Below are 17,001 nucleotides of genomic sequence, written 5' to 3'. Positions count from 1 at the left end.
CCCATCTCTACCTCTCCCCATATGTAGCAGCCTCTCTAGCCCTCCCAGTGACTTGCATGCTATATCTCCTAAACTCCCCCCTATATACTATCTCTACTCCCTACTAGAACCCCCATCTCTAAACACACTTCCTTGTGCTACCCACCAGAATAAGCCATCTACACCTTTCTTCGGTTCTGGTGACAAGAAGAGTTTGAAGTTCTGGGTTTAGAGTTCTTTGAAATATAAGGAATTTTTATATCACTCTTTAAAGTATCCAGTAGCCCCACCCCAGATAATGTGATTTAATTGGTTTGGGATGGACCCTAGGATAATAGTAGCCTCATTAAGGTCCCCACGTGATTCTGATTCAGGTAGATAAGCACCAACATTATCACTGAATGCGTCTGACTTTTGCTAGAATCTCAGGGGAGCGGTTGGGTGGCACTGAGGCAACTTTCTAGTTTGGTTTTTTTTCTTAATGATAATATAGAAAAGTTTAAAAACGAATATTAACTCTTTAATGACAGAAGAGCTATGTTTCTGAAACTTTAAGATGCATACCAGTGACTCGGGATGGAGCCAAGATGCAGATTCTGATTCGGGAGGATTCTGGAGAGACCCTGACATTCTAAAAGCTCTCAGGTGAAGGCTTTGGAGGACTGTGGGAGAAAAATAGTCATGGAAAGAGAAGTAAATAGATTCACTGGGACCAAGGAGCCCCTGAATAAAAGTGATGGGGGGATCCACTGACACTAAAATGCAGCTGGAGGTATACTGGAAAGTCCCAAAGTGACTAGTGTTAACTTCCTGTGTCTTCCTGCGCCGCCGCCCCCCCCCCCCCCCCCCCCAGACTGCACTGGAGAGAAGCAGATGACAGGGCGCACGGAGAAGGCAAAGATACATGGCTAAGAGGGACTCTGTTTCTCTTCCAAGATTGCAGTAGGGGGAGACGTTACATCTTTTTCTGTAGAAACTTTGTTATACAGCTCGTTGGGTTTTATGTACCAAATTATTTGAATACTCTTTGGACAGAGTGATGCTCCAAGAACATTCGGCAGTATATGTACTTTTAAAAAAATATTTATTTGAGACAGAGAGAGAGAACAAGTGTGGGCAGTGGGGAAGTGGGGAAGGGGCAGAGGCAGAGGGAGAAGGAGAGACAGACTCTCAGAATCTCAAGCAGAGTCGCCACTGAGCAGAATGCCCGTCTCAGGGCTCAATCCCACAACCTTGAGACCGTGACCTGAGCCAAAGGCAAGCCAACGTTTAACCTACTGAGCCACCCAGGTGTCCCTAGCTGTATATGTGCTTTTTTTTTTTTTTAAGGTTTATTTATATATGAGAGAGAGAGCGAGAGCAAGCAAGCATGAGTGGGAGGGGCAGAGGGAGAGGGAGAGAGAATTTCAAGCCGACTCTAGACTGAGCCCGGAGCCAACACGGGGATTGATCGCACAATAGAGTCTGAGGCTTACCCAACTGTGCCACCCAGCCACCCCCCCCCCCCCCCCCCCGCCCCGCTTCCCCCTTGAAAGCTAACCTAGGAATCCAACACCATGTCCAGGAGAATCCTGTATGTAAGACAAAATGCATCTCCTGTTCTTTCATGTGGAATTTTGGAACAAAATTGACTTGTAAATTAGGAAGTTTGTAATCATGTTTGTTTTTGTTTTGTTTTGTTTTGTTTTTAAACTTAAACTGGATATGAGGACATCCAGGCCTCCCATTCCTGGTAAGAATATGGTGCATTTTTAGCTCTTGTAGTTAACCAGCATCCAGTAGTGACTAATGAAAAAAATGGTGAAATAAAGTAAAATATATGTGGTGCACTCAAGCATGTATCTTTTTTCAAAGGTAGAACATTTTTGTTGTTGTTTTTCCTTAACTCCCATGGGGCATGCTCATACCCTGTTGCCACAAGCTTGTTTTATGATCTTGGGGCAAATCAAAGAACTTGCCTGGATCTCCATTTCCTTGAGTATATTATAAAAAGGGGTTGTAGTAAAGTGTATCATCTCTATGATCTCTTCAGCCTTTTTTTAAAAAAATATTTTATTTATTTATTCATGAAAGACACAGAGAGAGAAAGGCAGAGATGTAGGCAGAGGGAGAAGCAGGCTCCAGGCAGGGAGCCCAACGTGGGACTCGATCCTGAGACCGCGGATCATGCCCTGAGCCAGGGGCAGGTGCTCAACCGCTAAGCCACCCAGGCGTCCCTCTTCAGCCTTTTAAATTATATGTCCATGCTACAGGTCCCAGAGAGGTGGCATTTATCTAAATCATGATGATCTAAACTTATAACTTGATCTTCCAGGTCGATGTTGAACTAATCATAATCCTTGCACTTATGTTTAACTGAGAGAGAAACTGGCCTGTTAATAACTTTTCCATTTCAATTTATGGTTATGAATAAGATGACGGCTTTAGAGCCAAACGTTTGGTTCAAAGCCTAGCTTTGCCACCTAATAGCCTTGGAACACTGGGTAAGTTATTTAAACTTGAATAGATCTGGGTACGTAGCAAGTGCTTCATAAATGATAGCTATTCCTCTGTCTTTAAATAGAAAATAGGCCTACCTGCACAAATTATTTGCATTTTCCTCTAAATGCTATAAGTAATCTTAAAGTGCCCTTTTGATTTTTATAGGGCACAGGACTGGGATCCCTGGGTGGCGCAGTGGTTTGGCGCCTGCCTTTGGCCCAGGGCGTGATCCTGGAGATCCGGGATCGAATCCCACATCAGGCTCCCGGTGCATGGAGCCTGCTTCTCCCTCTGCCTGTGTCTCTGCCTCTCTCTCTCTCTCTCTGTGACTATCATAAATGAATTAAAAAAAATATATATAGGGCACAGGACTATGTTACACCAGTGTTTAAAAATGATAGATTCTAAAAAAAAGAAAAAAAAAGATTCTAAGCATTACTTCAGAAATTAAAAGCGATATTTTAACACGTCTTCCCTTCCCTTATTTCATTTTCTGGATTGATCCTACTATTCCACTATATCAACAAATCCAAGAACTTTTTCTTATAAACCATGAAGACTATAGGTTAGATTTCTAGTGAGAGCATCGCTGGTAAGTTAATGTATCAATAAACACTAAAAGAAAAATAGCGAAGCAAAACATTTTGAGTTAGGCTTTGAATCTAAAAGCATGATTCGGAGGTAGACAGATGTTATGATAGTATTTTTTGAGATTCTATTCTTGATGAGGTATAGACATTTTAATAAAAACTAAACAACTGTGGTGGTGGATAGGTCTTATTTTCTATGCTTAATATGGAAAAATTCTTCCTTTAGCACTCGTATAAAGCCAGGAATTACCACCAGACTCTGGTATATCAAGATAAACAAAAATTTGACACCCTTGTTCACTCTGTCAAAAGCCAAATCATAAGACTTTGCTTTGGTAATATAAGCACAGTACTCTTTTTGTCTTATCTAGCATACCTGTGTTTATTTTTTTTTTGTACGCGCGTTTTCTTTTTACCATCTATTAATTATCCTAAGTGATATGCAACTTCCTATCCAAAATTTTATTCTTTTAAGTATTTTTTTTAGATTATGAAAGTAATCAGATAATTTCTGGTAGATTTAGGTCTATCCACTTTCCCACCGCCCGCCCCCCCATGGGAATATATACTTAATAAAGGGAGAGGAATCCTTGCTTTATATAATACGTTATAAATCCACTTCCCTTCTTAATGTGTTGTGAATGCCTTTTCATATCATTATATACTTGCCTACTGAATCACCTTAATGTTTAATGAATCACGTGGCTGTGTCATAATTTACCAGTTCCCCATTGTTAAATATTTACTTATATTGCCTCTGATTTTTCGTAATTACAAACAATCCTTCAATGCACATCCCTTTAAAAGCTAATTTTAGCAGATTTTCAAATTGCTTTCAAAAAGCAATTGTATTAACTGCCTTTCTTGCTACTCTACTGTGTAAATTCAATCCTCACCAATCACAGGTATTATCATTTAAAACATATTTTCAAATTGTTCAGTGAGAAAAAGTATTCTATTACTTTTACTTGCATTACCTTTGGTTTCCAGTGAGTTTAAACAGTTTTTATATATTAATTAAGCATTTACATATCTTTCTGCCTTTTTTGCATTTTTCTTTTTAGCATTTGTCTTTTTCTTGTGGATATATGAGAGAATGTTTTCCCCAGCGTGTAATTTGTTTCTAGTGAGTTTTTACCCGTTTTAATTTTTAAAAACTTGTTGCCAAATCTATATACCTTTTCCTGTGTTCTCTGCTTTTTGTCATCAGACATTTTTAAAAGTCCTTCCCCCCACCCCAAATATTTATGTTTTTACATGAAAATATCTAATCTATTTGGAATTTGTTTTAGTGGATGTTTGGGATAGAAATCTAATTTTAAAAATGAATATTCAGTTTCTTCATCATTTATTACATTATTTAGCCTTTCTCCACTGAATTAAAATGCCATATTATATATAAAATTATTATGGGTACTCTCTGTTCACAGATAAATCACTCTATTTCTTTGTCATGCCACATATTATAATAGCTATATAATATGACCTAATATCCAGTAATGTAAACCCTCTGACATTTTTCTTATTCCTCAAATGTTTTTGACTAGTTTCTCATTTTTTTCATATGGAATTTAGAATCATTTATTGACTCAACAAATATTTGCTGGGTGGATCTTCTGTGGTAGGTATTATATATCACGTTGAGGTTGTTTTAGAAATTTTTTTTTTTTAATTTATGATAGTCACAGAGAGAGAGAGAGAGAGGCAGAGACACAGGCAGAGGGAGAAGCAGGCTCCATGCACCGGGAGCCTGACGTGGGATTCGATCCCGGGTCTCCAGGATCGTGCCCTGGGCCAAAGGCAGGCGCCAAACCGCTGCACCACCCAGGGATCCCTGTTTTAGAAATTAAAGCGAAGGGTCCCTACTACTTTGGTGCTGAAAGTTCAGTTCCAAAGAATCTACTTGAAATTCTGATGAGGATTGTGTTAGTCTTACAAAATAACTTGGAGGGGAATGTAATCTTCACAATATCTGTTTTTTTTCTTTATTGGGAATTTTTCAAACCTTAAGACTTTTATTTAAAACTTTATGTGTTACTAACATTTGTAAAATGTATTTAAGGTACATATATTAATTACTTGTATTTATAATGTTTCATGTATTAAATTGTTATATTATCGAGATAATTAATTAATTGATTATTATGCTTGGCATATAGGAATCTATTTTCTTAGTATAGTTAGTTTTTAAACCTCTACCTATTAAACTCTTGATTCACTTAAATTTCTGGAAAAATGTTAAATTGTTCTAATAGCCAGTATTCCTATTGCTTGCGTTTGCCTAACCCTAAAAGTAACACTTCTAGAATTTTATTACTTAGTTTATTGGTATTAATTAATTTGGTGCTGATTGTGGTCTTGAGGGAGAATTTCTTTCTCAGGTTAACGAAACATCTTTATATCCAAGTATATTTAGAACATGTATCAGAAACCGGTATTGAAGTTTCATCAGATTTCTTGATAGTTGTTATTGAGATAACAATATTGGTATTCCATTAATTTTAATTGAAACCTTAACTTCTCAATATTTCTCAAATAATGTCCTAGTATTCATGGTAATAAAGACATAAAATATGTTCAAGACAAGTTGACATAATGATGGTGATGATTTTTCTGGCTACACACCATAGAAAGTCATGTAATCTTAGAAGTTCTTCAACTAATCATGTACTTGTATCAGAATAATCAACTATACTTTGGGTTTAGAAGTGTAATTTTTAAGGCAATTGTGTAATTGCAAACCTAAACCAAGTTTCTTGTTTTCACCTGAACTTGCAATTTTGTAGTCTGAATATCAGACAGACTTCTCTTTCTCTAGAAGCTTCTGGCCCGTCCTAGTTATGCAGGTAGGACAGAAATGGTGAAAGGATTTACATTCAGCCACAGCTGATGTTGAGTTTTGCTGTGGAGGGTCCTATGAAAGATATGTCTCCCAGGAGGTCTTTTCAGCCTACTTAAGTTTTCTCTGGGAGACTGATCTAAACTGGGACTGAAGATTATTCCCACCAGGAATGTGGTTCTCTAACCTGACTCTCTACCCAGATTGTCTTCTGAACCCACACTGTTCTGATCTGTATCTCCTTGAGTAGAAAATGCCAGTAGTCGTGGCAGGATGTGGGCCAGGACAATTGCCAAAGGAATCCCCAGTCTCTGTCAAGAGACTCCTCAGACTCAGATCATATAAACAGAGATGTTAGCACTGGAGGGGACCTTCAAGATCAGCTTGCCCCCACTTGGATTATCAATGAAGAACACATCAGAGAAAGGAAGAGACTAAGGTGACACAGATAGCATAGGTAATGTGGATAGGACCTTGGGTTTCATGACTTCTGAATTTCACTGTCACGCTAGCTTAAAAATAGATATCAGGCTTCTTATATTATCTAAATGAAACATTAGGTAAATTGCATCTTTATTTGTTCATAAAACATAATAAACATGTAATAATCAAGTAATGAAATGTAATCAAATTTTCAAATAAATTTATGTTACTCCTTGTGACATTCGAGTGTCAGTCTGCTTACATTATTTTATATGATGGCAAATTGGGAAATTTCTTGTATTTCAGAATAGTGCAAGCCATGGGTATACAAAACTTTCACATATTAAGAAGAGAGGACTTTGTTTTTCCCAGTCATTTTCAGGGATGATTTCTGTAAAGGACTCTACTTCATAGACTAAGCTGGTTACCATTGTTTTCCCTTCTAAAAAAAAAAAAAAAAAAAAAAATCAGGTGCTATCTGTAAGTGGTTCCATTATAAATATTAGAGAACACGCTGCTTCAAACAGATTAGGGAAAAACAGGGGTGGGGGGGCTGGGGAGGGGTTGGAGTGGTGATTTTGTCCTTGAATGTTGACGGTTCCATATTGTGGTGAGGTTTATGTCAGTTTGCTGTTTGCAGATGATGATGCTATTATTGGAATTTTTCTCTACCAAAAAGAAATTGCATTTTTTTTTGTATGAACATGTGCCCTCCCAGAGTACTACTACTGGTGTCTGTGGAATTGCCATTATTGTTCAAAGGATGAGCATGTCATCTGTCGATACAGGCAAGATGAGGACCAATTCAGCAATGAATATGTGTAAAATAGATCCCTGAATCAGACTAAGACACATTTTACTCATTTTGTTAAAAAATTGCAACTGAATAACTCCTTAGCAAGTAAGTCTGTTGTGATAGAGATGGCCGGTTATGGCAAAAATATACTGGCTAGACAGTGGTAGGGACTGTAGTTCAAATTACTCAGTAGGAAAAAAATTTCTACCTGTACATTTCCAATTCTAAAAATTCTGTGTATAGCTCAACTGCCAAAGTATTTTTCTTTTTTCCTCAGAATGCTCATTTTAACATTCCATGGGTAGATGTTGTTCCTTAGGAATACATACTGCGGTGTTGATCAGTGGTTCTGTATTCTCTGATGTATTATCAGGAGAATACCTATGTAGGCATATGGGCCTGGGAAAGGGTGAAAGATATTTGTGGAGATTATGATATAAGCATGGATTCCTGAGTAGCAATCAGAATCCTTACTTTCCCAGTTATTGTTGCCCTTTTTTTTTTTTTTAAAGATTTTACTTATTTATTCATGAGAGACACAGAGAGAGAGAGAGAGAGAGAGAGAGAGAGAGGCAGAGACACAGGCAGAGGGAGAAGCAGGCTCCCTGCAGGAAGCCCGATGTAGGACTCGATCCCAGGACCCCGGGATCACACCCTGAGCCAAAGGCAGACACTCAGCCACTGAGCCACCCAGGCGTCCCCCCCAGTGATTGTCTTAAAATGAGTAAGGAATGATGTTTTATCTGGTATACGTGGTAAACACCAAGGATCCTTACTCTCCACTGGTTGATGACACAGTACTTCTAACAAGGGTAGTGCATACGAATCCAGTGTTCTTAACTTCAACTCCAGAAAGCGTTTTAGCCAAGTGCAAACCCAATATTTGAGGATAAGGAAATTAAAGTAAATGTGGTATTGGCATTTGTCTACAAAGAATAACATAATACAGAAAAACTCTAGAATGAAATATTGATCTAAAAGTTATTTTGAGGATGAAATATTACCAAACACACCATGAAAATTATATTTATAGTACAGATAAATTTATACCTATATTTTCAAATCTAAGATTTGTTTTGACAGTTCATTTTCCTAGTCTAAGGAGGTATTTTGAAATAAAGTTATCTATTTTAGACAAGTCTGGCATGGGTCTCTGAAACTTAAAAAGAAATAGCCAGGGCATCACTTGCACAGATTGTAGTAGTTTAAGAATGGAAACAACCCATCTGCCCCAATGTAAGGCAATTGGACAAATCTTGATTTATTCGAGGATACCCTATTGAGCAGCACTTAGAGTAAATGTGGTAGATATACAAGTATCAATGGAAATAAATGCTAAAAACCGTTAAATACAGAGTAGTTGCAAAAAGCATACTATGATACCATTTATATAAATATAAAACCTAAGAACTAATTCTTTTCTGTATATTCTAAAGATGGATACATGAGCCATAAAAGCATAAACCATACACAAAATGATATGCACCAACAAGCAATAATTTCTGCACTTATTTACTTTTTATTTTTAATTTTTTTCTTATTTAATTTTTTAAAAAATAAATGCTTTTTAGCAGATATGGCAACTATAAACATGGTATATCCAGGTAGGTAAGTGATTTTTCTTTTTAGTACTTTTCTGTTTGCTATAATTCAAAGTTTTTTAATTTTAATTTTTAATTTTTTAGTTATAATTCAAACATTTTGAGAATATGGCTATGTGAGATGAGAAAACTATAGCCCATCTTGTGATTAGTCTGGAAACTTTTTTTTTTTTTAAAGATTTTATTTATTTATGATAGACATAGAGAGAGAGGCAGAGACACAGGCAGAGGGAGAAGCAGGCTCCATGCAGGGAGCCCGACGTGGGACTCGATCCCAGGATTCCAGGATCATGCCCTGGGCCAAAGGCAGGTGCTAAACCACACTGAGCCACCCAGGGATCCCCCAATAAGTTCTTTTTTTTTTTTTTAAGATTTTATTTATTCATGAGAGACACAGAGAGAGAGAGAGAGAGAGAGAGAGAGAGAGAGAGAGGCAGAGACACAGGCAGAGGGAGAAGCAGGCTCCATGCAGGGAGGCTGATGTGGGACTTGATCCCGGGTCTCCAGGATCACACCTGGGCTGAAGGCGGCACTAAACCGCTGAGTCACCTGGGCTGTCCCAGTTTGGAAACTTTTTAAAAAAGGTTTGACTCTTTCCTTATATTCAGAGCCTTGGTCTACACAGTTAATTTGAAATGAAACATTGAATGTAAGGTATAGTATGAATAGCTAGTGGTCAATCAATAACGGCTCTGTATAGGCTAGGATTCCTAATGGGGATGATTGTTGGTAGAGAAAAGCATTTTTATTTATTGGGAATAAGAAAGCTTGTTGTATTGGGCACTTGAGGTTTAGAAAAGAGGTTGTAGAAAATGGGCGAATCAAAGCAAATTAAGGGTCGGGGAGAGTAAACTGAACAATGCTGGCTTACCAGTCTGGCTGGAAAATATATCTTTGAAATGGAATCAGTTAGCATTGCATCCCGTCCCTGCAGGGTTTAGCCTCAGATCCCCATTTCACTGGGCCATCCTAGAACAAGGTGGGGAGATTATGTGTCTTTCCCTTTTGAAAGCAATTTAGTAAGATGGCCGAGACACCATTTGAATTCAAATCTATTCCCATATATTCAGGAGTGGTGGTAATGAATTTGATGGACAGTTTGATTTAGTAGTTAATTGAAGATCCTGATTAGATGCATTTGGAAACACAACTTTCGTCCTCCTGTGTTAACTCACAGGTCTTTGAAGAGTTGATAAACCACTGGAAACGGGCCTGAGGTTGGAATTGGTTATTTTGATTTAGTAGTTAATTGAAGATCCTGATTAGATGCATTTGGAAACACAACTTTAGTCCTCCTGTGTTAACTCACAGGTCTTTGAAGAGTTGATAAACCACTGGAAACGGGCGTGAGGTTGGAATTGGTTATAATGCTCCTTCCCTGAAGTCCATACCTATTCCAGACCAGGAAGGACATGACACTGGACGTGGAAGTGGCTAAATTTAAATGCCACCGGTGCCTGCATGCAGCTCCCCTTTTTGTGGTTGCCTTGAGAAGCTATTTTATTATAGAAATGCCACTACTCAGAATGCTTCTAGTTCTTTATCAGGTCACTTGGTGTCTTCTGCCTTAGTTTCTTCTTCTGCAAAGTGAAAATAATAATGCCTACTCTGACTCCTAAAGTTGTCATGAAAATCAAATGAAAGTATTTCATAAACTGTTCAGTGCTATGTCAATGTTACCAATGAACACACTATTCCAGAAACCATACCTTTACTTTATGGTCACTCTTCCCTTTTCAGAGATACCTTCCTTATATATAAACTTGTCTCCAAATGACTTTTGCTATAACCCAAATCAAATCTTATTTCAAAGTATAAAAATATTGATAATAATGTCAATATGGCGTGGCTCTCAATGTGAGCCCATCTTAAATCCTTCTCTAAAGATGGAAATTTTTGTGTGGAAATTGTGGGGCCATTTTATGACAAGGAAATGAAATCTAATTTCTTTGTTTTTCCTCTTTTTAGGAAGTCACCAAAGCGGTCCAGCCTCTCTTACTTGGAAGAATCATAGCTTCCTATGATCCAGATAACAAGCAGGAACGCTCCATTGCAATCTACCTAGCCATTGGCTTATGCCTTCTCTTTATCATGAGGCCGCTGCTCCTGCACCCAGCCATTTTTGGCCTTCATCACATTGGAATGCAGATCAGAATAGCTATGTTTAGTTTGATTTATAAGAAGGTAATGCTTTCTTGCAGCATGTTTTAAATGTCATGTTGATACACATAAGGGGTAAATGCTGAAATCAATTTTATATGCCTGCGAAGTAAATGGCAACAATAATTAATGTTTCTAATTTTCCTTGGTAATCAATACAGTTCATGTCAGCTAATAATTATTGAACATCTTCTATAAACTGCCTGTATTATGGATTTTTAAAAAAACTAGTCATGTCATAATTTTTTAGAATCTATGGCTTCCATTAAAACAATGCTTATTATCTACATAAAAGTCATTGGCATAATATCGTCCTGTGGTAAAATGCCAGGTTATCTTTAGGTCTCAATAACAAGAGTATAGTATGTAATTGTTAGTGCTAATCCGAGCATTAACAGTTTCTGCTTTAATTAGTTAAGACACAGTGGTGGCATCTGCTCATCCACTGCTTTGAGTTAGATTTTTGTCATTCTGTGAGTCCTGTAAATTAAGAATTTTTGCAACAGCACATGCACGGGAGCCATCAGAACCTCCTCTGCTTTTCTGTGTGCGTTGTCCAGACAAGAGCCCAAGTTTCTGAAGCATGATTTAGGGGAATGCAGATTAAGACTTACCTACCTTAGAAACACAATGTAAGGTCATTTCCATGCATGGCTTTCTAGACAACGTGTGACTGCTTGGATCTACCATCTCATTTTAGAAAGCTCTTTTTGGCTGAATCATTGGGATATTGCTTTACCTTTCTTCTCTTTTTCTTCCCCCAATGTAAAAACTTTATATACTTGGCTTACAAGGGACATGGATCTGAAATCACCTCAAGCAAATAACCCATAACACTCCATAACATAGAGGCAAGGTCAGTTGTGTTGTAAAACCTTGATAGTCATACTTTATTGTTCAAAACAGCCTTTTATGGAGGCATAAGAAAAAAAATGGAGTCCACAGTTTAGTCGGATCACCTCAGTTACAATCTCATCAGTTCACAAGTACCAGGAAAAGATGGGCAATAAATCAACAGAATTTTATTTTGATCCAGAAATTTTATGTAAGTGAACAAATTATTAGATATCACTTAGGAGATAGAGTGGCACAGCATGCACACCAAAGGAAGTTCAATTCAATTTAAAAAATATTTATGAAAAGTGCATATTATCATAATGATGGATAATAGCTAAGGACGTCCATGACAAGCTTCTAGGTGAACTGGATATATTATTTCATTTGATCTTCTCCAAAACTCTCTATGGTAAGAACTATTATCCCTGTTTTATGCCTAAAATGTTTTAAGAAACTAAGACCTAAAAAGTATGGAGAACTGTGCAAAAACTTCGAAATTTCTGAAATGGGTAAATCATAGTCCTTGACATGGGGGATTATCTAGATATCAGAGCGGGGAAGTACTGGGGTGATAGAGCAAGGCAAATTGTGTTATACAGGAGGAGAGAGGTATGAAGTACTCTGGGCTCAAGGGAAGGGGGGATCAAAGAAGGAGAGGGTTAGTTTGTAAATAAGTCCCTATATAACATTTAGCACAAATACAGCAATCTATGTACTTACAGATCCAGAACACATTCAGGAAAAGTTAGAGGCTATTGTATCTCTCCTTCCTCCTCTCATTTTTGAATAGCTGTGTTATTACCCAGTTGGTTTACCCCTCTAGGCACACTTATTGGCCTGCGTTGGCATCATCACCAGAGAATGCAATTGTATCTTCACCGTGGCTTTGGTTTGGTCCCTAAAGTGAGCCTAAAGTTAACTGGTCCCATATCTGACCAGCTCCATCCACATGGCAGGCAGCCACGAACTCTTTCCTACAATATCCCAATGTTTGTACTACAGTGCTGTTCTGCATTGTTTTAAGATCTGTGACTATTATGCATTCACATTATATTGTATTTATTTTCTAAAAGATTTTATTCATTCATTCATGAAGACAGAGAGAGAGAGAGATAGGCAGACACAGGCAGAGGGAGAAGCAGGCTCCCTGCGGGGAGCCCAATGTGGCGATTCAATCCAAGGACCCCAGGCAAAGGCAGATGCTCATCCCCTGAACCACCCAGGCACCCCCAAATTATATTTTAGATGATAAATCTAAATACATTTATAAATGTCAAATCATTATGTTGTACACCTGAAATTAAGACAGGATTGTATGTCAATTATATGTCGATTAAACTTTAAAAATGAAAGAAAATAATGAATACAAATTAAATTTATCCTTTGAATTCCTAGAAGATGGAGGTAATTAAAATGAACAAATATTCACTGAGTGCTCCCTGTGTGCATAGCTTCCTGTGAAGGCCTCTGGAGAGGACTCAAATCCCCTGAGACGGACAGTTTCTTACTGAGTCATGTGTTAACCAGCTCGATAGAATTTTCCCTGTCCTTCTGTTCTAATAGTGATTTGAAATGAAGTGCTTTGATTCCTTCTTCATCTGTGCTAATCTAACTGCTGTTCATTATTCTCCACCCATCTTAAATTCTATCTCCTCAATAAAGTGCAGATTTTTATAACCAGATGTGTGAACCTTCTCTTACCTACCCTATTATGTTCTGCACCCTTTAGCTCATTTACCATACCATATGTGGTTGTGTATGCTCCACCCTGAGGCAAGAATTATGTATTAGTGGGGACGCCTGGGTGGCTCAGCAGTGGAGCGTCTGCCTTCAGCTCAGGGCGTGAACCCAGGGTCCTGGGATCCAGTCCCACATCGGGCTCCCCTCAGGGAGCCTGCTTTTCCCTCTGCCTGTGTCTCTGCCTCTTTCTGTGTCTCTCATGAATAAATAAATAAAATCTTTAAAAAAAGAACAATGCATTAGTAAATCCTAATAATAATCCCTGAGCCTTGACTCCAGTGATTTGCATCACTTAAGTGCTCAATATAGATACATTCAGTTGAAACAATGCTGGATGGGTACTCTCCAATCAAAGGCATCTAATGGCTAATCAATTCTTACTGAATTTTACAGCCTAAGTAAAACTGTGATCTTTCATAATTGTGTTTGATTTATCTACTTAACAATTATATTTGTGTATAGGGGTATATTTTTCTTTGTACTATTTAAGGATTTTGTATCGTTAATACGGTCTTTCACAAAAAATCCTTAATGATTCATAATATACTTTTGTCGACTTCAACTGTAACTTCATTCAATAGAATTATTATAGAACTCTGTTATAGGTCAGTAGGGTTACTCTAAGGTTATGGTTTTTAAGTTTTTTATTTTAAAAGATTTTATTTATTTGTGAGGGAGAGAGAGTGTGTGAACACAAGCAGGGGGAAGAGGCAGAGAGAGAGGCTGAAGCACACTTCCCGCTGACCAGGGAGTCAGGGCTTGATTTCCTGACTCCTGGATTATGACCTGAGCTGAAGGCAGGCCCTTAACCCACTGGGCCACCCAAGTGTTCCAAAGTTATAGGTTTTAATCTCAAACTTTGCTTCCTATAAAAACAAAACAAAACAAAAAACCCTACCAAAACCTCTATACTATATAAATGGGCTGTATCATTCCTGTTTTGGAGTAGAAAACATGTCATTGCTGTCTAGATGCTGAAAAACGAAATAATCACAGGCATGCTAGTATAGTATTTTTTGTGAAGAGAAGTATTTATAAATCTGAGAAAATACCAAGGTAGATGAACATAAAGTAATAATTTTCATTACCTAAAAAAAAAAAATAATAATAATAATTTTCATTACCTTTACTTAAAAATACCTAATTCTTTAGCTGTGGTACTATGTTACTTATTCCTATATTTGTCTTCTCTTTGTCCACATCACCTAACTTCCCATTTTCCTTTTAGACTTTAAAGCTGTCAAGCCGTGTTCTGGATAAAATAAGTATTGGACAACTTGTTAGTCTCCTTTCCAACAACCTGAACAAATTCGATGAAGTATGTACCTACTGATTTAATGTTTTATGCATTATTATTATAACTCCTACAACCCCAAGGGTTTTCCTGGGTCAGTTAACAGTATATATAATAATATATGTATATTATAATATATATCCCTACCTTCCCTATTTCTACAAGCTATGGTTGTATAGCAGAGTGTCATTCTGGGGTCTCATGGAACCACCCAATGCAAAGGCATCTCGGCTTGCTGAATATTTCATGAAGTTTTTTGAAATTTAATTTTTATCAGATCCCTTTTAATACTTTACTCTGTCCTTTTAATACTTTATTCTTTTTTTTTTAAAGATTTTATTTATTTGACACAGAGAGAAAGAGAGAGAGAGATAGGGAGCACAAGCAGGGGGAGCTACAGAGGGAGAGGGACAGGCAGACTCCCTGCTAGGCCGGAAGCCCAACATGGGACTTGATCCCAGGACCTTGGGATGGTGACCTGAGCCAAAGGTAGACACTTAACTGACTAAGCCACCCAGGTGCCCCTCCTTTTAGTACTTTAAATCAGTTATTTACTTTGGCTGAATATGATATGCTGAGCACTTCATGTTCAGTGCTGTCTTATGACACAAATAAATACAAGGTCTTTGAGGTCAGACAGTGTGTTTTATTTATTTTAGCATTCTTAGTATTTAACATAGTGTTAAACCCACAGCAGGTGCTCAACAAATTACTATTGAATTAAGCATGTATTTATTCTTAATATTTTGTCAGGAGATAGAGTTGTTATACTGAGCCTTTGGAGACTCTTTTGCTCTTTCATGTTTACACCATGGCTCTTGCTTTATCCAGATAGAAGTAAGTTATTTAAAATAAACCCCTGACATGATACTTATGCTATTTAATCTTAATTCCACTGAATAAAAATACTTAAAAGTGCAATGACTTGAAATTTGTTCCTTGGGAAATCCTAGTCTATTTGCAGAATGTTTAAGCACATTGCTATGTGCTGCACATAGCAAACACTCTGATTTTAGCATGCTGGGAACCATGATGTGTTTGATTTTATGACCTTGCTGTGCTCACTTTTTCTCATTCAGGCTCATTTGTTTGTCACTGGTTTTCACTGTTATTTTATTTTCCAGGGACTTGCACTGGCGCATTTCGTGTGGATTGCTCCTCTACAAGTGACGCTCCTGATGGGGCTGCTCTGGGATTTGTTACAAGCCTCTGCCTTCTGTGGTCTTGCTTTCCTCATAGTCCTCGCCCTTGTCCAAGCTGGTTTGGGAAGAATGATAATGAAGTACAGGTAGCACTCTTGTTACGGAGCTTGATAGCTTGGAAGGGTCTTAAATCAGATTTCCAAAGAGTCAACTCTAGTAGAATCAGGCCTGCTCTATTTACTGAACCGGGATCTACGTACTGGGTGTCACTGAAAAAGGAATTGTTTTTAAGGTGTGAATAATACTCCCTATATCAACAGGACATTTTTTGGCTTATCAGTCTATAGAATTTCTTTTTAAATAGGTGAAGATTGAGTTCAGTTTTATAGATCATAAGGTTCAGGTAGAATGGATAAAGCATATACGTACATTGGAGGGAATGCATATATTTTAGGTAGAGTCTTCTAGGTTTTTCATACTCTGGTTCATAGATCATCATACCGGGGCCTTAGTTATTTTTTTATTGCAGAATGAATCAGTGATACCAGTCCCAGCTTGTGATAGAGGCCTTCTAGAATTTGTCAGCTAGAAGATGATAAAACATATACAAAATTTGGAGTGTCTTTGTTAGCACTTGGCTTGAATCCCAGATTGTACTCTTACTAGTTATGTGACCTGACTCAGGCTACTTTGCCTCACAGAATCTCTGATTTTTCATCTTTAAAGTGGAGATAACCATTTCTCTTGGACTTCACCACCGTGAAGTGTCCTACACTGGACAGTCTATGGAATGTGTCTAGTAGTAAATAGCACATAGAGGGCATTTACTAAAAGATAGGTATTATTTTTGTTGTCATCTGTCAGATAATAACATAAATGTCCATCTGTTTAATAAGAAGTGTGGCTTTTTCTTTTTTTTTAAAGCTTTTATAGTTCTTGCTGACAGTTTAACTTGGTTTTACTAAGTATTTGATTGATTGATTGATTTACAGAGATCAGAGAGCTGGAAAGATCAATGAAAGACTCGTGATCACCTCAGAAGTGATTGAAAATATCCAATCTGTTAAGGCATACTGCTGGGAGGAAGCAATGGAAAAAATAATTGAAAACATAAGACAG

At 37.6% G+C, this 17,001-nt stretch overlaps 1 protein-coding gene across 1 annotated transcript in view; it reads left to right on the top strand.

The window, feature by feature from the left end:
* The window catches only part of CFTR (CF transmembrane conductance regulator), a 163,948-nt gene that overhangs the window by 35,155 nt on the left and 111,792 nt on the right, over positions 1 to 17,001 (top strand). The window contains exons 4-7 of the mRNA XM_077856012.1: positions 10,678 to 10,893; positions 14,675 to 14,764; positions 15,865 to 16,028; positions 16,875 to 17,000. Coding sequence (XP_077712138.1) covers positions 10,678 to 10,893; positions 14,675 to 14,764; positions 15,865 to 16,028; positions 16,875 to 17,000 — 596 coding nt within the window. The remainder of the gene's footprint in view (positions 1 to 10,677; positions 10,894 to 14,674; positions 14,765 to 15,864; positions 16,029 to 16,874; position 17,001) is intronic.

This window comes from Canis aureus, chromosome 18, assembly GCF_053574225.1.
Source record: "Canis aureus isolate CA01 chromosome 18, VMU_Caureus_v.1.0, whole genome shotgun sequence".
NCBI lineage: Eukaryota > Metazoa > Chordata > Mammalia > Carnivora > Canidae > Canis > Canis aureus.
Note: the sequence above shows the minus strand (reverse complement) of the source record. Positions and strands in the feature narration are given on the sequence as shown.